Source organism: Bison bison, unplaced genomic scaffold, assembly GCF_000754665.1.
Source record: "Bison bison bison isolate TAMUID 2011002044 unplaced genomic scaffold, Bison_UMD1.0 scf7180017863823, whole genome shotgun sequence".
In the NCBI taxonomy this organism is placed as follows: Eukaryota; Metazoa; Chordata; class Mammalia; order Artiodactyla; family Bovidae; genus Bison; species Bison bison.
This window is the reverse complement of record NW_011494395.1, coordinates 129,688-150,101: the sequence shown is the minus strand read 5'-3', so window position 1 is coordinate 150,101 and position 20,414 is coordinate 129,688. Positions and strand designations below refer to the sequence as shown.

Below are 20,414 nucleotides of genomic sequence, written 5' to 3'. Positions count from 1 at the left end.
ATTTTTGGAAATCCCTGCCCTTTCCCTGAAACAGTTGAAATAATCCTCCCAGTCATTAGCCTATGAAATTACCCAGCCCATAGAAACTAACCATATTTTATTTCTGGGCCTCTTCTGAGATGGCAGATGGTCCTGATGCTGTGGAGTATGTTTCTCCCTAAGTAGATCCACTACCTATCACTTTGTCACTGAATTCCTTTCTGAGAAGGCTGAGAAAGTGACCTAAATGACCTTTAAGACTGATCAGTCTCAGAGTTCCTCTAAATCCCTGCTTGAGGGACTCCTCTGCGCAGTGGCTATGAATCTGCTTGCCAATGCAGGGGACACAGGTTCAATCCCTGGTGACCGAGGATTCCACATGCCGCAGAGCAACTACGCTGGTGAACTACAATACGGAACCCACGCTCTAGAGCCCTCATGCGGCAACAACTGAAGCTTGTGTGCCTAGAGCCTGTGCTCCAAGACAGGAGAGGCTGCTGCAAAGAGAAGCCCATGGGCTGCAACTAGAGAGTAGCCCCTGCTCTTTGCAACTAGAGAAAGCCTGTGTGCCGCAACAAGGACTCAGCACAGCCAAAAATAAACAAATAAAGCACTGTTAGGGCTTCCCTGGTGGCTCTGTGGTAAAGAATCTGCATGCAAATACAGGAGACACGGCTTCGATCCCCCGGTCAGGACAACCCCCTGGAAAAGGAAATGGTAACCCACTCCAGTATTCTTGCTTGGGAAATCCCATGGACAGAGGAGCCTGATGGGCTATATATAGTCCATGGGGTCACAAAAGAGCTGGACACAACTCAGGGTTTAAACAACAACAGTGTGTACATATAAATAGATAAAATCCCTGCTTAAGTTCGCCCATCTTAAAATTTTCTCTGACAATCACAGTCCAGAGTTCCTGGTCCCCTCTCTAAGCTCTTCTCTCTTGTCTTTACTGTCATATTTAACTTGATGTGTATGTCTCTCCAAGACATACACATACTTTAAATTCCCTTGAGGCTAAAGACCAGAGTGTTGCAAGTGTTTCTCTTTTGAAACTTAAGTTTCTTTTTTGGATACATATTGTCCTGTTTCCTGTATTGTATTGGAAGTAAACTGTAAGTCATTTGAAGTCACAGATTATGGTTTATATTTATTTGTATTCCCTCACAGCCCCCAATAGGAGCTTGATAAACATTGCTTTAAGTTGGGTGAAACGTGAAGAGAACTTTTGGCCCAAAGGAATGGGACAAAGATGAAAGAGCAAAAGGTCAAAAAAATACCACTGTTTTGGATACAAGTATGGACTTCCCTGGGGGCTCAGATGGTAAAAGCATCTGCCTACAATGCGGGAGACCTGGTCTTGATCCCTGGGTGGGGAAGATCCCCTGGAGAAGGAAATGGCAACCCACTCCAGGACTCTTGCCTGGAAAATCACATGGACGGAGAAGACTGGTAGGCCACAGTCCATGGGGTCACAAAGAGTCGGACACGACTGAACGACTTCACTTCACTATGGACTTCTTACTTGCAGTGAGATAAAGTTCAGGAAGTTTTCCCACGGGCAACCTGGATATACTAAGAAAAAAATAGGGACTTCCCTATTTTTTTTCTTGCAGGGGGCGTGGGTTTAATTGCTGATCTGGAAGTAAGATCCCGAACGCAGCCTTGCGCAGCCAAAAAGTTGAAAAAAAAAAAAAAAGTATTACGATCACAATGTAACATCACTGTAAAATATTAGAAACTAGAAATAGTAAAGGTGTTGAGAATGGGTTTCAAATAAAAACGATGTAACAATATAAATATTAACAGTATCAACATAGCCTATAGAAAAGGGTTCAGCAGGCACGCAGTTATCCGCAGTGAGAAGATAAGTAATACTGAAATGCATGCAGACCTCTGCTGATTAAACATGTGTAAAGGACATACCCACAGTCACAGTGATGTTTATAGTGTCTGTAGGTCAGTTTCTATTATCTGGGTGTGTTTGGTGATTCGATTCTGCCCTTCCCACTACCGAACTGAGCGCTTCATTCCCCTCTTCCCTTTCCTCCTCTAGCGCCGCCTTGAATCCTGCGAGTGGAGTGGGCAGAGGAACACACTTTGAGGGTCTTCTCTCCCGACCCTCACATATTAATACACGTGGTTTTCACTTGACAAAGGACTGGACCAAGGTTTCTGCAGCTGCAACTTAAATTCCGAATAAACAAACAGACAATTACAACGAACAAACAAAAGCAGGCCTCTCCCTCTCGCGTCCCACAGACCAACTACCTTCCCGACCACCTCCTTTAAGGTGTTCTTCTAATAATCTTCCGGCTCCAGTTCAGAGCCTAGCCAGTCGTAAAGTCCCTACTTCAGGAACGCCGCCCAATCAGAGAGTCCTCACCTGCAGAAGGTGAGGCCTGGGTCTCCTTACGCGACAGTCTCGTGGCCCAATCAGGGGCGGATCGGGCTTGGAAAGGCTCCAATCCGCCTTACGAGGAGTAGTGGGCGGGACTGCACCTGGCGACGGTGAATCACTCAGAGGAGCGGCGGCTCCCTCCACCAATCGGAAAGTGCAGAGGAGCGGCGCCGACCAATCGGGCGTGAAGGGAAGGGCCGGGCTGGGCTCAACCTGGGGTCTGGAGTTTAGTCCCCGCGCTGCTGTGGGCGAAGCTGGTGTCTGCTTCTAGGGTCGCAGTGACTGCTGTCGCATCGGGATCTTGATCGTGATGGGTACAAAGGCGAAAGTCGGCAGTACAGAGTTGCTTCTCTTCACGTCGATGATCCTGTGTAAGTTCCCGGAGTTTTCGGAGTAATCTGTGCGTCTGATCGGAGGTTGGAGGGAGGCGCTCCCCACACCTCTGGCTCCCGAAAGGGGAGGGGTTCTGAAATCTGTCTGCCTCACCTTCCTAGTCCTCTTTTCCACCCTAGACTCGTCCTTCTTTTTTCCCTTCCCCCTTCCTCTGGTGAGTGGCTGGCTCCCCTCCCCCACATTTATGAATAAGGATCACCTCTTACATCCACCTGGAGGGAGTTGCCTCTTCCGCACTTTTACCAAAAATAATGGGGAAAGGTTGGTTCCCCTTTCCTCCATTCTCACTTACTGGTGAGTGCTGGTGGGTTCGGGGGCGCTGCCTAGCCGGGATCAAGCATCAGGGAAGGGCCATCCTGCCCCTCCAACATTCGCAAACCATCCGAGATCAGTCGGGAGCCTCACGTCCCCTGACTCTCTTGGGATGTTTTGCTCCTGAAGGGTCCTCAGAGAAAATCTAATGGAGGTCGACTGGAGTGGAAGTCCCTTTGCCTGGTTGTTGCTGAAGGGTCTTTTTAGCTTTTCCCGAACCTCTGGGTTGCATGGTTGCTCCAGGAAAAGTGTCCAGTTGCAAAACCTTTTTTTTGAAGGAAATATGTAAAATTGAAATCTAAAATTTCTTAGCACAGCATTCAGAGTTCCTTTCTAGCGTAATTTACTTCAGGAGTCCTTGATAAATGTTGTTGACTGAGAGACCATTCCCAGGGGAAGGTCCTGTTTTTTGGTTGGCTGGTTCCTTCTCAGAGCCAGAACTCTGCCCTCCCCCCTGGCCATGTTTGAGAGATTTTGTTGCCTTTGTACACTCCCTTTCCTGTGGAACAATGAGGCTCCCTCGCTGGGGCAGGCCTCTGTCTATAGTTGTGCTCGTGCCTGCCTGAGTTTATGGTTTGTGCCTTAGTCTATCCGTGTCAGCACCTGTACCCTTACCTGATTCTTGAGCGTCTGTGTGTGCTACTGTGAATAGTTGTGTCGGCAGGGGGTCTGTAAGAATCTCCATTTCCTCCTCGAGATCCCTATTTTAGGAAATGTAGAAGAGATGAACAATTAAGACCAATATAGGTGGTTACAAGATAATTCACTTTGCTTAGTGTGAAGGGTGCCCTTAGACAGATGCATTGACTTCTTTGTTTCTCATCGCAAAAGCATTAACCCTTGGGATGGACTGGACCAGTAACAAATCAGATCCTCCCTCCCCCTATTGTACAGATCAGGAAACAGGTACAAAGAGGGGAAATGACTTGGTAAGACTGACCAAAGGACCTGGGACTGGAACCAAAGTCTCCTGACTCACTTCTCCTTTTTCTACCCTGGGGCCCACCTCAGGCACCCTGTGACACAGGAACCAGCATATCAAAATATCAGTTTGGGATACTGCTCCAGAGTCCACGGTCTCACCTACCTTTTTCAATTTTTCTTTCTCACTAGATTCTTTCTTTTTTCACTTCTCCCTTTCGTTCTACTCCTCCATTTCCCTCCTTTCTTCAATTTCCATTCTTTCCCTCCCATTCTTCTCCATTTACTTGTCTGTATCTTAGAACTGCTAGTGACACCCATAGTCATTTTCTTGTTGGTTGTGGTGCTCAGTACTAAACACTTTGCCAACCCCGTCAACCCTCGTACTCATCCCCCCACCTCCCAACCTAGAAATTTCTGAGTAACTGTATTTGTGACAGTATTTGTCAGGCTTATAAGACTCCTAGAACTGCATCCTTCTCCCTTTTCCTCTTTCCCCCTCATTTTCTAGAATAACCCCACAATATATTGTCACAGATTGACACTGAAAGCCTTGTGATATCACCCTTCTGAGCTTGGGGATCCCCTCTAGTCTGCTCAGGGAATCAATAAACAGTGGTTTAGAGGGAACGTGAGATGATATTGTATTAGCTTGACAGGGCGATGGATCCTGGGAAGTAACGTGTCCAGAAGATGGAGGAACTGACCTTGTCACATGTAAATAGGGCTAGACCTGGGAGATGCTATTTGGTTAGCACTGTGAGAATGGAAATAACAACCAGGCCACCCCCTACCTGGGTTCTGGCTTGACTTTCCGGCTTATTTGTGATCATAGTCTAGTAACTCAGTCTTTCATCTGTAATACAAGAGTATTACAGGAGTAATAATACTTGTCCTAACCTCATCCTGTGGATCAACTGGGATAATAGCTTCATGACATCCATGAAAGCGATTATTAGTGGGCAGCTCTTACCCCACTTTGGATTTTGTGAGGGTGAAAGAATGCTGCCCATAGTAGAGCAGGTCAGAGAAAGCAGGGAGGGACCCTGCTAGATTCCAAATGGCTAGAGTGAAAAAGTAGAGGCTTTCTTGCCTATCAGGTCTGTCCTCTGCCCTTGGGAAATTGGAAGCTTGTATAGGATGCCTGCATGTCCTTGCTCCTCACCTGGACTCTGTCATCAGGGAGGAAGAAGAAAAGATCAAGTAGTGGCCCTACCCCTGCCTGGGGAATCTAGTGGAGAAGAAGGCCTGAACCTGCTGGGACAGGGTTGGAGAATAAACACTGGGAGAACTGGGCCTGGGAAAAGAAAAACTGGTGACCAGGAATACTAGCCTCCCTCCCCCTAGAGAGCCTGTGCTTAAAAAAAGTTTCCAGCTATCTCCTAGGCAGGAAGAGGCATTTCTGTTTAGCAAGATGGTATGTGTCAGCTGTGACCGCTGGGGAAGTGGAAACCTGGTTGGAAGCCTGGGGTCTGCACACACACCCGTTCATGAAGTGTCTGCACTGAGGCATTCCAGCAGGGAGAAACTGCTGCCCTGAGCCTGTCTGGGTCAGCCTGGGAGTCTGGCTGTTTCATATTTTGGACTCAAGCCTTTCTAGCTCTCCTATTCAGGGTTAGACTCACCTCAAACTGTAGATTGGTGAGTCACTCCTTTCCCCTCCCTCTTCGGGGGGTTCTCCCATGAAAGAATTGTTCCCTCGAAACCAGAACCTAGAAACTAGTGACGCCACACGGTGAAACAAGGAAGTGAGTGGTAGTGGAAGTCCAGTGTCTTATTAGTTTTTCTCTCCTTGCTCCAGAACGCTTTCCCCTTATGACATTTCTCTTCAGTTTCCTGTGATCTGGGCTTGCCTGGTATCTCCAGCCTAGTTTTAGCTCGGGGTGGAGCTGCTGTAATTAAAAAACCAAACAACAATGTTTGTCTGTTTAGAAGAGATTAATACATTAACGTGGTTCGAGAATCAAAATAATATTAAACGAGTGGGGTTATCACTCCCACCTGGTTCACACCTCCCCTAGTTTCCTGTGTATTTTTCCAGTGGTTTGTTATACAAATATCAGTATATATAAATATATATTGCTTTCTTTTCCCTTTCCTGACACAAAAGGAGGCACCCTCTATACATTGTATTCCATCCTGTATCTTGTTTATTTCATTTAATATGCCCTGGAGTTTTTTTCATATTGTTGGTGTGGCCTTGGCTGTTAGAATATTCCACCCCTCTCCCCACCTCCTCCCCAAGTCCTCTGGTTTAAGAGGTATCTGTTCTTTGGATTCAGAAGAGCTGACACTCCTGCTCAAGGACAGATTTAAAAGCTACGTACATTTTATGTGAGAGATTAGGAAAAAAATTGGGCTTGTTTTCTGTTAGCATTGAGGGGAGACCTTGGGGATCTCTAAACTCAGCCCAGCTTCCTCTCTAGAGGCTCAGGAAAGAGCTGGATGGCCACTTGTCAAATGTAACTGTGGAAGAGGTTTCAGTGTTGTCAGAGGGTTGTGAGAAGTAAAGTGAGTGGATACAACACACTGGGGTTTTCCAGGCATTGAAAACTCAGAGTTCATCTGCCTGGGACTCCCTGATAAGCAGGGTTTCTGTCCAAAGTCCGCCTGGTGTCATTCGTTTTACAGTGTGGGGGTCAGATGGGAGGAAGCAGCTGGCTGGCCAGAAGTCTGATGCCAGGCCCTTGGAGTGAGCCCTGGGTAGGCAGGCACAGCCTGCTCTGTAATGAGTAGGTGGGTGGGGGAGGAGAGCCGAGCTGGTAGAACTGGAAATTCTGCTGAGAGAGAGTTGGAGGGAGCAATGGAGTGAAAGCTTTCCTGTCCTACAGAGCCATCGCCACTCTCCGCTGTACTCAGAGGGCTGTGTCAGTTGACCCACGTCATCTAAAGTACAGCCAAGCCTGACTGTTTAGACTTAGCCCAGCCAGTCTTTGGCTCACACAGCTTTCCTCTTGCCCACGCATTCCTTATCTGTCCCACCTCAACCCCCAGGAGTGAGTTCAGTCTCTACAGGGTGAGTGGTGGGAAGGAAAGAGCAAACCGGGGGTGGAAGCCCTGGGTCCAGGTTCTAATTGCACTGTAATGTCAGATTCAATTGTTAATCCAACAAGCATTGGTGTTTACTATGTTCTGAGCACTGTGCTGAGATTAGGAATTAAAAAATGAATAACCTCTGCTATTAAGAAACTCTGAGGGCAGTTAGGTATTTGTAACCATTAGCCAACAGCTGAAAACTGTGAGCATGCTGTATCTGGGGGCTTTCCGAGGCTTTGGCTTATTCTGAGGCTGGTGGGTCCTGTGAGGCTCATCTGCCTAGAGGGGAAGTTTGGATGAATTCTTAGAGAAAACCAGAGACTGGCTGGCTGGCTTCCTGGCTTCCCTCCTTTTCCTTCCTTCCTTTGTTTGTTTGTTTTTACATGGATCCAAACAAACTCATTGCATGAAAACACCTTAAGGAAAATTCTAATTATTAACAGGATTGCATACTGAGACCAAAGTTTTCTTAATAAAGCAGTAGAAGGAAGTAGCTTTTCTGTTGTGGGTTTGACCTGTGTTTACAGGGACAGGTTGGCGGGTTGGGTTCTGTCAGATATCTGGATGCCTCCACCCTCTGACTACCTCATTAACACAGCACTGCTTTGGTGGCAAAGCACAGCTCTAAGAACAGGGGAAGATACAAATGTATCTCGTTTTCTCTGTTTCTAAGGAACTATAGACATGTATTTACTAAGTAGAATACAGAGCACCATGCGTCAGGGGCAGTCATCGAAGTACAGAATCTTTGGGGAACATAGAGAAACAGTTACTTTTCAAAATGATAATTCTTTATTAAGAAATCATAGATATTCAATGCAGAAAATCGGAAAACAGAGGGATATAGAGAAAATAAAATCACATCCTGTTCTCTAGAGATAACACTGATTGCTGGCTTTATTCTAATCTTTCCTCTATGATTAATATGTGGTGTAGCTGACCTTTGCAAAAATATATTGGAAAACAATGAAATGGCTGTTTGATGCCATTGACTTTTCCTTAAGCCTTGGCCCTGTGGGCATATATTCATTTAGGTCATACCAGCTCAACAGAAATCCATACATACCAGTGTTTAAGCCAAGTTGTGTACTAAACTACTTTGAGCTATGGCCAGTTTGTCAAATTAGGTAGGAATTCCAGTGGCAAAAAACAAAACTCTGTTATAGAGCCCTTCTCATTTAGATTATTAATGACTGAATATCAGTTTTAAATGAAATGGGTGACTACCTCCATGACAGAGAGGACAGGAACATAAATATTCTATGATGGTAAGGTATTATTGCAAATCATGGCCATATATGTATTTTTTTCTTTCTTTCTTTCTTTTTTTTGAGCAAACAATGCTTTAAATAAAATCCATTCTATAGTATTATAATGTATGACTATCCTGTAATTTACTTAATTGTTCACTTTTTGCTGAGCATTTTTTTTTTCTTTGCTGTATAACATTAAATTGTCCTTGAATATACATCTTTAAGCTTACCTTTGATTATTTTCTTAGGTTATATTCCTAGAAGCTGGAGAGAGATTAATTTTGACTGGGGAAAGGTATAATGATTGAGGGACACTGGCCCAGAATCTTGAAGGGTGAATGGTGTTTCCCGGCTTCTCTGCTGGAGACGCTGTGTACAGTAGTTTTGAAGACTCAGAATCGGGCAGACTTGGGTTAAGATTCCCACCTCCTTTGCAGCTGAGTGATTTGGGGCAACTAGGAAAAAGCCTCGGTATTCTCATCTATAAAGTGGGATGGTAACAATAATACTTGCCTTCCAGGGTTGTTTTCTTTCTCCTCGAAACATTTTTCATGAGACAATCCAATGCATATGTTCACATTTCTTCCTGCCTTTTTTCTCTCCTTGAAATTTATCAGACTCATATACAGGATCTTGATTGTAATCTCCTGTTTCTTACTCATCTGTTACTTCATTTCACCTTCTAAGTTTTATTTCATTGTCCTGTGATTCCTGGTGTGTTCTTGTTACTCTTGATCATTCTTCCTTTGTTTTTGCCTTTGCTTTTGTTTCCCCTTTCTGGCTATGTTTTATTTTTCTTTGCTTCTTGTGATCTGATTTTTTTTTTTTTTCTTTCCTTTTTAACTCCCATTTCCCACTCTTTTTTCTTTAACTTAAAATATTTAATACATACTTGGCCATTACACAAATGTAGAAAACATAGAAACATAGAAAAGTTGCCTGTATTCTCACCTCTCAGATAATATGCACTGTCAAGGGTTTGGAATCTATTCTTAGAGATACCTTTACGTATATCCTAGGATTATTTTTCTGAATAAATTGATTTACCTTAACTTTTGGCATGGCAATATGGTTAGTTTTGTTTGTTTTTATTTTTACTTAGTTGTATAATTTATTGTACCCTGGAGCCAGGTTACCTGGTTAGAATCCTAGCTCTACCTCCTACTAGCTTTGAGACCTTGAGCAAATTACTTATTTCTGTGCTCCAATTAATGCATATGTAAGGTGGGAGCAATAATAAAATTTATTTCATAACATTGTTACAAGGATTAAATGGGACCTGTAAAGGGCTCAGAAGAGTATCTGGTACATAGTATTCAAGAAATATTAGCTGCTATTATCTTATTATTCATGCTTTTTTACATTTATTTGGTCATGCTCAGTAACATGTGTCTAGAATTTGGATATAATGAATTAAACCTTTCAGAGGACAAACCTTGCAGAGGTCTTGTTTAGCTTTGTTGGGCTTCCCTGGTGACTCAGTAGTAAAGAATCCACCTGGCAGTTCAGGAGACCCAGCTTTGACCCCTGGTCTGGGAAGATCCTACATGCTGTGGGGCAGCTAAGCCCAGGGGCCACAGCTGCTGAGCCTGAGCCCTCCAGCCTGTGCTCCGCAAAGTGGCCCCTGCCCACCGAGACTAGAAAACAGCTTGTGCAGCAATGAAGACCCAGCACAGTCAAAAGTCAACAAAATTATATATTTAGAAAAGGATGGGACAGAGGGTCCCTAGGGTCCCTTCCAAAAAAAATTTCTGTTGGTTTTTAAAAAAAATTATTTTATGGAGGTATATTTTGCATACAACATTTTAGTTTCAGATGTACAAAATAATAATATAACAATTATATTTATTGAAGAATGATCACCACAATAAATGTACATCTGTCATCATATATAGTTATGGAATTTTTTTTCCTTGTGATAGAATTTTTAAGATTTACTCTATTCAGTTCAGTTCAGTCGCTCAGTCATGTCCGACTCTTTGTGACCCCATGAATCGCAGCATGCCAGGCCTCCCTGTCCATCACCAACTCCAGGAGTTCACTGAGACTCACATCCATCGAGTCAGTGATGCCATCCAGCCATCTCATCCTCTGTTGTCCCCTTCTCCTCCTGCCCCCAATCCCTCCCAGCTTCAGAGTCTTTTTCCAATGAGTCAACTCTTCACATGAGGTGGCCAAAGTACTGGAGTTTCAGCTTTAGCATCATTCCTTCCAAAGAAATCCCAGGGCTGATCTCCTTCAGAATGGACTGGTTGGATCTCCTTGCAGTCCAAGGGACTCTCAAGAGTCTTCTCCAACACCACAGTTCAAAAGCATCAATTCTGCGTTCAGCTTTCTTCACAGTCTAACTCTCGAATCCATACATGACCACAGGAAAAACCATAGCCTTGACTAGACGAACTTTTGTTGGCAAAGTAATGTCTCTGCTTTTGAATATGCTATCTCAGTTGGTCATAACTTTTCTTCCAAGGAGTAAGCGTCTTTTAATTTCATGGCTGCAGTCCCCATCTGCAGTGATTTTGGAGCCCCCAAAAATAAAGTCTTACACTGTTTCCCCATCTATTTCCTATGAAGTGATGGGACCAGATGCCATGATCTTAGTTTTCTGAATGTTGAGCTTTAAGCCAACTTTTTCACTCTCCACTTTCACTTTCATCAAGAGGCTTTTTAGTTCCTCTTTACTTTCTGCCATAAGAGTGGTGTCATCTGTATATCTTAGCAACTTCTAAATATGCAGTACAGCATTATTCACTATAGTTACCGTGTTGCGCATCATATCCGCATGACTTAGTTATTTTCTAACTGAAAGTTAGTACCTTTTGATCCTCTTCACTCATTTTTGCCCCCCACTCTCTCCTTGCCTCTGGCAAGCACCCAATCTGTTTTCTGTGTCTGTGAGCTTGGAGTTTTTTTGTTTGTTTCTGATCCCATATATAAGTAACATCATATGGTATTTGGACTTTCTCTGATTGACTTAATTCACTTCACATAATGCCCTTAAAGTCCATCCCTGTTGTCACAAATGGCAAGATTTCGTTCTTTGTAATGACTCAGTGATATTCCATCGTGTATTCTGTGTGCGCTGAAGCCTCGGCTAACTCTGCTGGCCCCAGTGTGAAGGGAAAAAGGGGATGTCTGTACTGGAAGCAAGTGCCGTTGAGACTCACACGAGGTCTGTGAGTGCGGGAGCCTGGATTCCAGCTCAGAGTTGTGTGGAGGGTAAGGGATCCTTAGGCTTTGAGTCTTTGCAGGACCGGGCAGGAATTGGGGGCAGAGACTGAGAGGAAAACAACTGTCAGGAAGGTAACTTGCATCTTGTTTTCTCCTTAGATTTGTTGTTAGTCGCTAAGTCATGTCTGATTCTTGCGACCCTGTGGACTGTAGCCCATCAGGCTCTTCTGTCCATGGATTCTTAAGCAAGAACAACTGGAGTGGGTTGCCGTTTCCTACTCCAGGGGATCTTCCCAACTGAGGGATCAAAGCTGCATCTCTTGCTTCTCCTGCATCTCCTGCAGGCGGACTCTTCTTTGCCACCTGGGTAGAGAGAGCCCCAGATCATATGATACTTCCACATTTTACGTTTTGAAGAACCCCATACTGTTTTCTATCGTGGCTGTATCAATTTACAGTCCCACCAACATGAGGTTTGCACAAGGGTTCTCTTTTCTCCGTGTCTTCACCAGCATTCGTTGTCTCTTGTCTTTTCTGGGTTTGGGGAGCTTGTGGAATCTTAGTTCTTTGATCAGGAATCAAACCCATGCCCCCTGCAGTGGAAGCAAAGATCTCTAACTACTGGACCACCAGAAAATCTGTTTCTTGTCTTTTTTGATAATAGCCATTCTAACAAGTGTGAGGTGTTATCTCATTATGGTTTTGATTTACATTCCCTGATAATTAATGATGTTGAGCATCTTTTCATGTACCTGTTGGCCATCTGTATGTCAGTCTTCCTTGGAAAAATGTCTATGCAGATCCTCTGACAGTTTTTAAAATAGATTGGTTAGGTGTGGTTTTTTTTTTTTTTTTAACTATGATTTGTATGCATTCTTTATACATTTTAGGTATTAATCCTTTATCAGTTAAGTGAGTTGCAAGTATTTTATCCCATTCTCTAGGTTGCGTTTTTAGCTTTTTTTTTTTTTTAAACAAATTTAAATTTTATTTATTTACTTGGGCATGCTGTGTGGTATGTGGGATCTTAGTTCCTGGACCAGGGATCAAACCCTTACCTCCTGTCTTAGAAGCGTGAGTCTTACACTGTAGGCAAGACCCACCTTTTCCTTTTGTTGGTGGTTTCCTTTGCTGTGCAGCGTGTTGATTCTTTCACTGTTCATGTCATCATGCATACTTGAGTCAAGGCTATAGTGACTGGGGGTTCAACCAGAATGCCATTGCTGATGTCCAATTTGAACCTTTGTATTGGTCTGCTTGGGACGCCATAACAAAATACCAAAGACTAGGTAGCTTGAACAACACTAATTTATTTTCTCACAGTTCTGGAGCCCAGAAGTCCAAGACCACGGTGCTGGTAGGGATGGCTCCCTCTGAAACCTCTCTTTGGCTTACAGTGGCCATGCTCTTGCTGTCTCTTCACCTGGTCATTCCCTCTATGGCATGAGCTTGCTTAGTGTCTCTTTGTAGAACACCACCAATCAGATTGGATTAGGGCATATCCTAAGGGCCTCATTTTAACAATTATATCATCCTTAAAGGGCTTGTCTCCAAATACAGTTACTTTCTGAAGTTAGGGCTTTCATATATGAATTTTGAGGGAATACAATTCAATCCTTAAACCCCAGAAACCATTTTGAAGATTTGGCAGAAAGAGCAATGATCTAGCCAGGTGTCTCCTCAGATGACTTGGGCTTGGGCTTACTTGGGTTGCTCTTGTGATCATGAAAGAAATAGGTTTTTTTGTTTGTTTAACAACTGGTTGTCAGTATTTAGAAAAATGTTAATTTAAGCTTCTGCAATGGTGATTTCAGCCTTGACTCTTAGCTCCGTATTCATGGAAGAGATCTGCTTGGCAATCTCAGGACTGTGCAGGTCATTGAGTTGTGTATGGATCCTCATCTGGAGTCAGTCTCAAATATTAGAACTTTCACCACAAGGAGTTTTCCTTGTAGTTATTCTCAGGGTTTTGGTAGGCATCCGAACCCGTCCTTACACTTTGAGATTCTTTCCCTTTGGGCCTCTGATCAGGTCAGTACATACCTTCTTCAAAGACTTCACGTTGCAGCTGGTGAGGGTGATTCTAATCCTATGAATTGTCAGCTCTGGCTCCACAGGAGTCTTTCTGTATCTTCAAAAGCCATGACTGTGGCTGTGGGGCTTCCTGCAGGCTAGTTCCTTGGCGAGAGCAAGCAGTGAGTCAGGGAGCTGGAGCAGGTAACTCCAGGCTCTGCTGCAGCAGCAGCTGAGTTTTCCTCAAAGAGCTGGGGGTGTTTTAAATGGATTCACATCTTTTGTCCATTTCCCCACATTTTAGACCTTGCATTAGAAAACCTTCTGACACTTCTTCCACTTTTGGCCCTGCACACTTCTGCATGCGGGAAACCAGCGTCTACCATTGTGCAGGCAGATACCTACAGCTTTAAAGCTAATGTTTTGAATCAAGTTTTTTTTGGGGGGTGGGGGTGTGCCTCATCTGTCAATTTGAAAAATGGTCTTATCTTAACAAGTAGACGTTATAGTGAATGATTTGCTCTGACCTGATTTGTTAAGGTTCTGTGTTGTTCAGTGTCAATTTGTACTAATTTGTACTTATGCTAAGTGATGAGAAAGAATGATAGATTAACATAGTTCCTGCTCCTTTGGGAGTTTACTGCTTGATAGGGGAGACCTGCAGGCACATAGATGATGTCATTATAATATGGGAAGTGCTTTGACAGTGTTTTGCGTGGTGTAGTGCAAGCCTAGGAAGGAGATGGAGGAAGGATTGGGAGTGGGCCAAGTCATTTTCCAGAAAATAATGTGGATGAATATCTGCTGGCCAGATGAAGAAAGAGGGGAAAGGGTATTCCGCATGGCCGAAATAGCATGAGCAAAAGCAGAGGTTGTGAGACTCTTTGCTGGGAATTTTAAGTAGTTTTGTATTGCTGGGGGGTAAATTGCAAGAGTAGAGAGGGTGATGAAGATGATAAACTTATCACCAGGTTGGGTTTTGCTAGAACTATTGCCTGGCTGAAAAATTTGGATTTTATCTTACAGGCAATGTGGAATCACTGGAAGCTTGAAGCAAGTGTGAGATCTGGACTTTCCAGAAGGCTGTATAGTGTAGCCCAGTCTCTGGAACTGGACTGCTCTGGTTTGAATCTGTAGCTCTGGGCCTCAGTTTCCCCATGTAGAAAAGAGATGATAATAACAGTATCATCCAACTCCTAAGGTTGTTGTAGGGATTAAATGGTAGTCCCTGTAATGTGCTCATGGCAGTGCCTGGCATATAGTGTGTGCTCAATAAATGTTAACTCTTTCTCCATCAGTGGGGTGGAGGATGGATGCGAGTGGGCCAAGATTAAACAAGGCAGAGAAAACAACTGAAAGACTAAATGCAATTCTCCAGGTGATGATTTTGAGTTTTGGTGCTGGAGAAGATTCTTGAGCGTCCCTTGGATTGCAAGATCAAACCAGTCAATCCTAAAGGAAATCAATCCTGAATATTCATTGGAAGGACTGGGGCTGAAGCTGAAGCTCCAATACTTTGCCACCTGATATGAAGAGCAGACTCATTGGAAAAGACCCTGATGCTGGGAAAGATTGAGGGCAAAAGGAGAAGGGGGCTACAGAGCGAAAGATGATTTGATGGCATTATCAACTCAATGGACATGAGTTTGAGCAAACTCCAAGAGATAGTGAAGGACAGGGAAGCCTGGCGTACTGCCGTCAGTGGAATTGCAGAGTCAGAACACAACTTAGTGGCTGAACAACGAACAACAGATGGTGATGGTGCTAAAAAATTTGGGTAGATTTGGGAGATGACATTGTAGTGCTTAGTGCTTGATTGACTAGAATGAAGGAAAGATGGTGATGACTTAAAAGTGGGGTAGTCAGCAAGATCAAACATCTTACCAAGAGCACAGACGGTAACTGAAAAAGCAAATACTGGATATTTTAATTCTAAGGCTATCTTAATGTTTTAGAAATTGGGATGTGACTTACAGCCAATATAAGTCTATTGTATATATTTAATTTCCCCCCAAGAAGTTTTTACTAAATCAGTGTTTTATCTTATAATCAGGGTATCTTAAAATTGAGGAATACAATGATTGGTGCCCTTAGTAAAAGCAATTTTAATTTCAGGTTGAGAGCCAAAGATGTACTGAAGTAGGCTGAGCAGTGAACACGTATGTTGGGTTGCAAACAGTATGTGTAGACTACTTCTTTAAGAAGTTTAGAGAAGAAGGGAGGAAAAAATTGTAACCAGAGAAGGGTGCAAGATTAAGTGAGGGTTTTCTGTACAGGAAGGCACCAAAAATCTATTGATACCTTTGACTCTGTAACTTTTCTTGTTGTGAACTTAAGGGTAAATTAAACATCACAATGGAAAAGGTGAAATTTTCTTCTGTTTTGGTTTACCATGTTAATTATCAATAGTAGGATACTTGTATGTATGTACGTTATGCCAAGTATACTCAGATGGTAACGAATCTGCCTGCAATGTGGGAGACCCAGATTTGATCCCTGGGTTGGGAAGATCCCCTGGAGAAGGGAATGGCTACTAACTCCAATATTCTTGCCTGGAAAATTCCACGGTCAGAGAAGCCTGGCAGGCCATAGTCCATGGGGGTCACAAAGAGTTGGCATGACTGAGCGACTAACACACATACAGTATGCCAAATATAGATCCAAGGTTAAATGCAAAAGGGAGGTCGTGATGCGGTAAGGGAAAATATAAAATAGATGAGGAGAATGGGTGTGGAAATCGTGGATGTTGTGACGTAGCTGGGATGTGATGAGGGAAAGCCCTCAACTCTGCTGGTCTATACATGGTGGTTCTAGAAAAGAGTCAGTCTTTCTAAGGCTACGTCACAGTGATAGAGGAGATGGTTTGGTGGGCTGGAATGTAAGCATTTTTTCAGAAGTGTTTACATTTACTTATATGCCTTACTTTGAAGTCAGAAAAAGAAGTGTGTAAGAAGGACCTATGGGCAGATGATAATGATAATAAGGCATCATACCTACTGGGTGCTTCCTGTTGGTCAGACACTCTTATAAGCCCTTTATTTGTAGTAACTTGTTTAACTCTTAACAACAGCCCTTTGATATCGAAACTGTTATTATCCCTATTTTACAAATGGGCAAACTGAGGTTCAAAGTGGCTTGCCCAGGTCACACAAATTATAAGTAACAGAGCTGGGATTTGAATGCAGGCAGGCTGGTTCCAGAGGCTTGTTCTGGAATGAGAAGGGGACCATGAATCAGGATGACTGGGGTGTCCTGCAGTCACTAGGAAGGAAGGACTTGACTCATGGTGCAATACGCAGTCACAGTAGAACTCTGAGCATTGCAGTCAGGTCATGGGGAAGTCATCAGCAGTGCCTGCATCAGAGGAGGGTGGGAAGGCCATGAGGTAAAGGGCCCTGTATTTTAAATAAGAGAAGAGAAGCCTGGACTAGGTAGTAGCGGTCAGATTTCATGAGAAGGGGAAGATGCCTGTTGTCCAGTGTGTTTGTGAATCTATGTGGTGGTGTCATTCCTGAGCACGCTCTAGATCTGATGACCTGAGAGGACTCAAAAAAGAACTTTGGTTAAAGTTAGAAGTAAGGCAGAAATAATCATCAAATTCATATGCTGTGGTTTATTTATCTGTCTTTTAGGTGGCCTTTTATTTCAAGGGCTAGTTTTTAGCTTAATTAGAAGCTGTTCTTTATTTGGGTGGTGTCATAGGTTTGGCTTCTTGGGAAGCCGACTCTGAGATGTCAATTACTGTCCTAGGACATTTATGAGGGAGTGCTCCTGACATGCACACCTATGGAAAGGAAGCCGGATTGGGCAGAGGGAGAAGTTGAGCTGCACTGTAGTCCCAACAAGGCCTCAGCCTTCTGCACCGGGAATGTTGAAGCAGGAAGAGCCCTTCATTGTTGTCCCAAGTTGGGGAGGTAGGACACAGAGCTGGGGCTTTATATGTCCTCCCCACACCCCACTTGTTTTTTTTATCACATGGCATGTGCCATCTTAGTTCCCTGACCAGGGATTGAACCCGCTTCCCCTGCATTGGAAGCACAGTGTCTTAACCACTGGACCACCAGGGAGGTCCCCAAAAGTCAGTTCTTGCTGGTTCTCCCTCTCTATTTTTGGCCACAGGACTGGCTGGATCTCAGTTCCCCACTCATGTATTGAATCCAGGCTACAGCAGTGAAAGTCCAGAATCCTAACTCCCTACCTCCTCTCGATCAGGCATCGGATGCTGGTACCCTGACCCTGTTCTGCCTGGTAGGAGGCATGCCCCTGGGCGAGTGTTCTGGTTGCCCTAAGAGAGGGATGACAGCAGCAGGCTTTCTTCTGGGAGTAGTCCAGCAACCAGGACGAGTCTTTCATTCCTGAAGAGACATCTGGTTTTGAGTATCTCAGTGCACATCACAGGTAGCAAATTGTAAAATTTGAGAATCTTAAAAAAAAAAACCCAAATTCCCATCATCAAAGCAGAGAAAGTTGACTTGGGCAAAAAATCAAAACATTTCATGATCAGCATCCTTGATGAGAGCTGAGTCAGAGAACTTCCATGTCCTCAGATTTCAATTTAGTAAAGGTTATTTGCTTTAATTTCTGTGTCTGTTGTTACAGTTGATTATAGATTTGACTTTGAAATGTAGTGCCAAATATACAGACACAAAATAATATGATTAGAAGTGATTTAGAGATAAAATGGACCTGACTTTTAAAAGAATCATATTTTAGTACATAGTTTCCTTCCATTACGGCATGTGTGCTCAGTTGTGTCTGACTCTTTGAGACCCCACGGACTGTAGCCCTCCAGGCTCCTCTGTCCATGCGATTTCCTAGGCTAGAATACTGGAGTGGGTTGCCACTCCAGTATTTGCCTCCTTGAGGGGCTCTTCTTAACCCTGGGATCGAACCCGTGTCTTCTGCATTGGCAGGCAGATTCTTTACCACTGAGCTACCTGGGAAGCACTGCCTCCGTTAAACCAGTGGCTTTTCTGAAAAGCAGCATGATGTATAAAATATGGTATAATAAGGGAGGAAAGCAGGGATAGGAGTAACCTGTATGCTAATCAGAGTTCTGTCATTTCCTAGCTATAAAAACTGGGATCTTCCACTTACCCTTTTAGACATTCAATTTTTTCATGTATAAAATGGGAGAGAGAATACTTAGCCTGGCTAATTCAGTGTGGTTGTATCAAATTGAAGTAAATTACATAAAAATCCTCTCTAACTGTTTAAGCCAGAAAAGAAAGAAAGAAAGAAAGAAAGAAAGAGGGACTTTCTTGGTGGTATAATGGATAAGAATCTTCCTGCCAAGAGAGGGGACATGGATTTGATCCCTGATCTGGAAAGATTCCAAATATGGTGGAGCAACTGAGCCCGTGTGCCCCACCTACTGAGCCTGTGCTCTAGAGTCTGTGCTGCACGTCAAGAGAAGCCACTGTAACCAGAACCTGTGCACTGCACAATGAAGGATGGCCCCAAGCCATAGCAATTAGAGAAATCCGCATGCAGCAACAAAGACCCAGCACAACCAAATATAAATAAATTTATTATAAAAAAAAGAGAAAGAAACAAGAAAAAGAACCTAGAGGATTTCACAGAATATCTAGTTCAAACCCTTCATGTTTCAGATGAGAAAAGGGAGCCTCAGGGGTCAAGAGACTATATTCAGTAATCAGTTCAGTTCAGTTGCTCAGTTGTGTCCGACTCTCTGCAGCTCCATGGACTGCAGCATGCTAGCCTCCCTGTCCGTCACCAACTCCTGGAGCTTCCTCAAACTCATGTCCATCGAGTCAGTGATGCCATCCAACCATCTCATCCTCTGTCATCCCCTTCTCCCCTTGCCTTCAATCTTTCTCAGCATCAGGGTCTTTTCCAATGAGTCTGTTCTTCGCATCAGGTGGCCAAAGTATTGGAGTTTCAGCTTCAGCATCAGTCCTTCCAATGAATATTCAGGACTGATTCCTTTAGGATTGACTGGTTGGATCTCCTTGCAGTTCAAGGGATTCTCAAGATCAGCATCAGTCCTTCCAATGAATATTCAGGACCGATTCCTTTAGGATTGACTGGTTGGATCTCCTTGCAGTCCAAGGGATTCTCAAGAGTCTACTCCAACACCACAGTTCAAAAGAATCAATTCTTCAAGCACTCAGCTTTCTTTTAAGATCCAACTCTCACATCTATACATGACTACTGGAAAAACCATAGGTTTGACTAGACGGACTTTGTTGGCAAAGTAATGTCTCTGTTTCTTAATAAGCTATCTAGGTAGGTCCTAGCTTTTCTTCCAAGGAGCAAGTGTCTTTTAATTCCATGGCTGCAGTCACCATCTGCAGTGACTTTGGAGCCCCCCAAAATAAAGTCTGACACTGTTTCCACTGTTTGCCCATCTATTTGCCATGAGGTGATGGGACCAGATGCCATGATCTAAATTTTCTGAATGTTGAATTTTAAGCCTTCTTCTTTGCTTTCTGCCATAAAGGTGGTGTCATCTGCATATCTGAGGTTATTGATATTTCTCCCAGCAATCTTGGTTTCAGCTTATGCTTCAACCAGCCCGGCATTTCTTGTGATATACTCTGCATATAAGCTAAATAAGCAGGGTGACAATATAGAGCCTTGAAGTACTTCTTTCCCAATTTGGAACCAGTCTGTTATTCCATGTCTGGATCTAACTGTTGCTTCCTGACCTGCATACAGATTTCTTAGGAGGTAGGTCAGGTGGTCTGGTAGTCCCATCTCTTTAAGAATTTTCCAGGTTATTGTGATCCACAGAGTCAAAGGCTTTGGCATAGTCGATAAAGCAGAAGTAGATGTTTTTCTGGAACTCTCTTGCTTTTTCGATGATTCAACGGATGTTGGCAATTTTATCTCTGGTTCCTCTACCTTTTCTAAATTCAGCTTGAACATCTGGAAGTTCACGGTTCATGTACTGTTGAAGCCTGGCTTGGAGA

At 43.7% G+C, this 20,414-nt stretch overlaps 1 protein-coding gene and 1 pseudogene across 2 annotated transcripts in view; one reads left to right on the top strand and one right to left on the bottom strand.

Moving 5' to 3' along the window:
- Positions 1–2,558: 2,558 nt before the first annotated feature.
- F11R (F11 receptor) overlaps positions 2,559–20,414 on the top strand; it is a 24,650-nt gene continuing 6,794 nt past the window's right edge. Inside the window, exon 1 of one of the 2 annotated variants that reach the window (XM_010833646.1) lies at positions 2,559–2,751. In XM_010833646.1, the coding sequence (XP_010831948.1) occupies positions 2,691–2,751 (61 nt within the window). In that variant the 5' untranslated portion in view covers positions 2,559–2,690. The remainder of the gene's footprint in view (positions 2,752–20,414) is intronic. The other variant, XM_010833645.1, reaches the window with a different exon arrangement.
- LOC104984052 lies at positions 12,467–14,891 on the bottom strand (annotated as a pseudogene).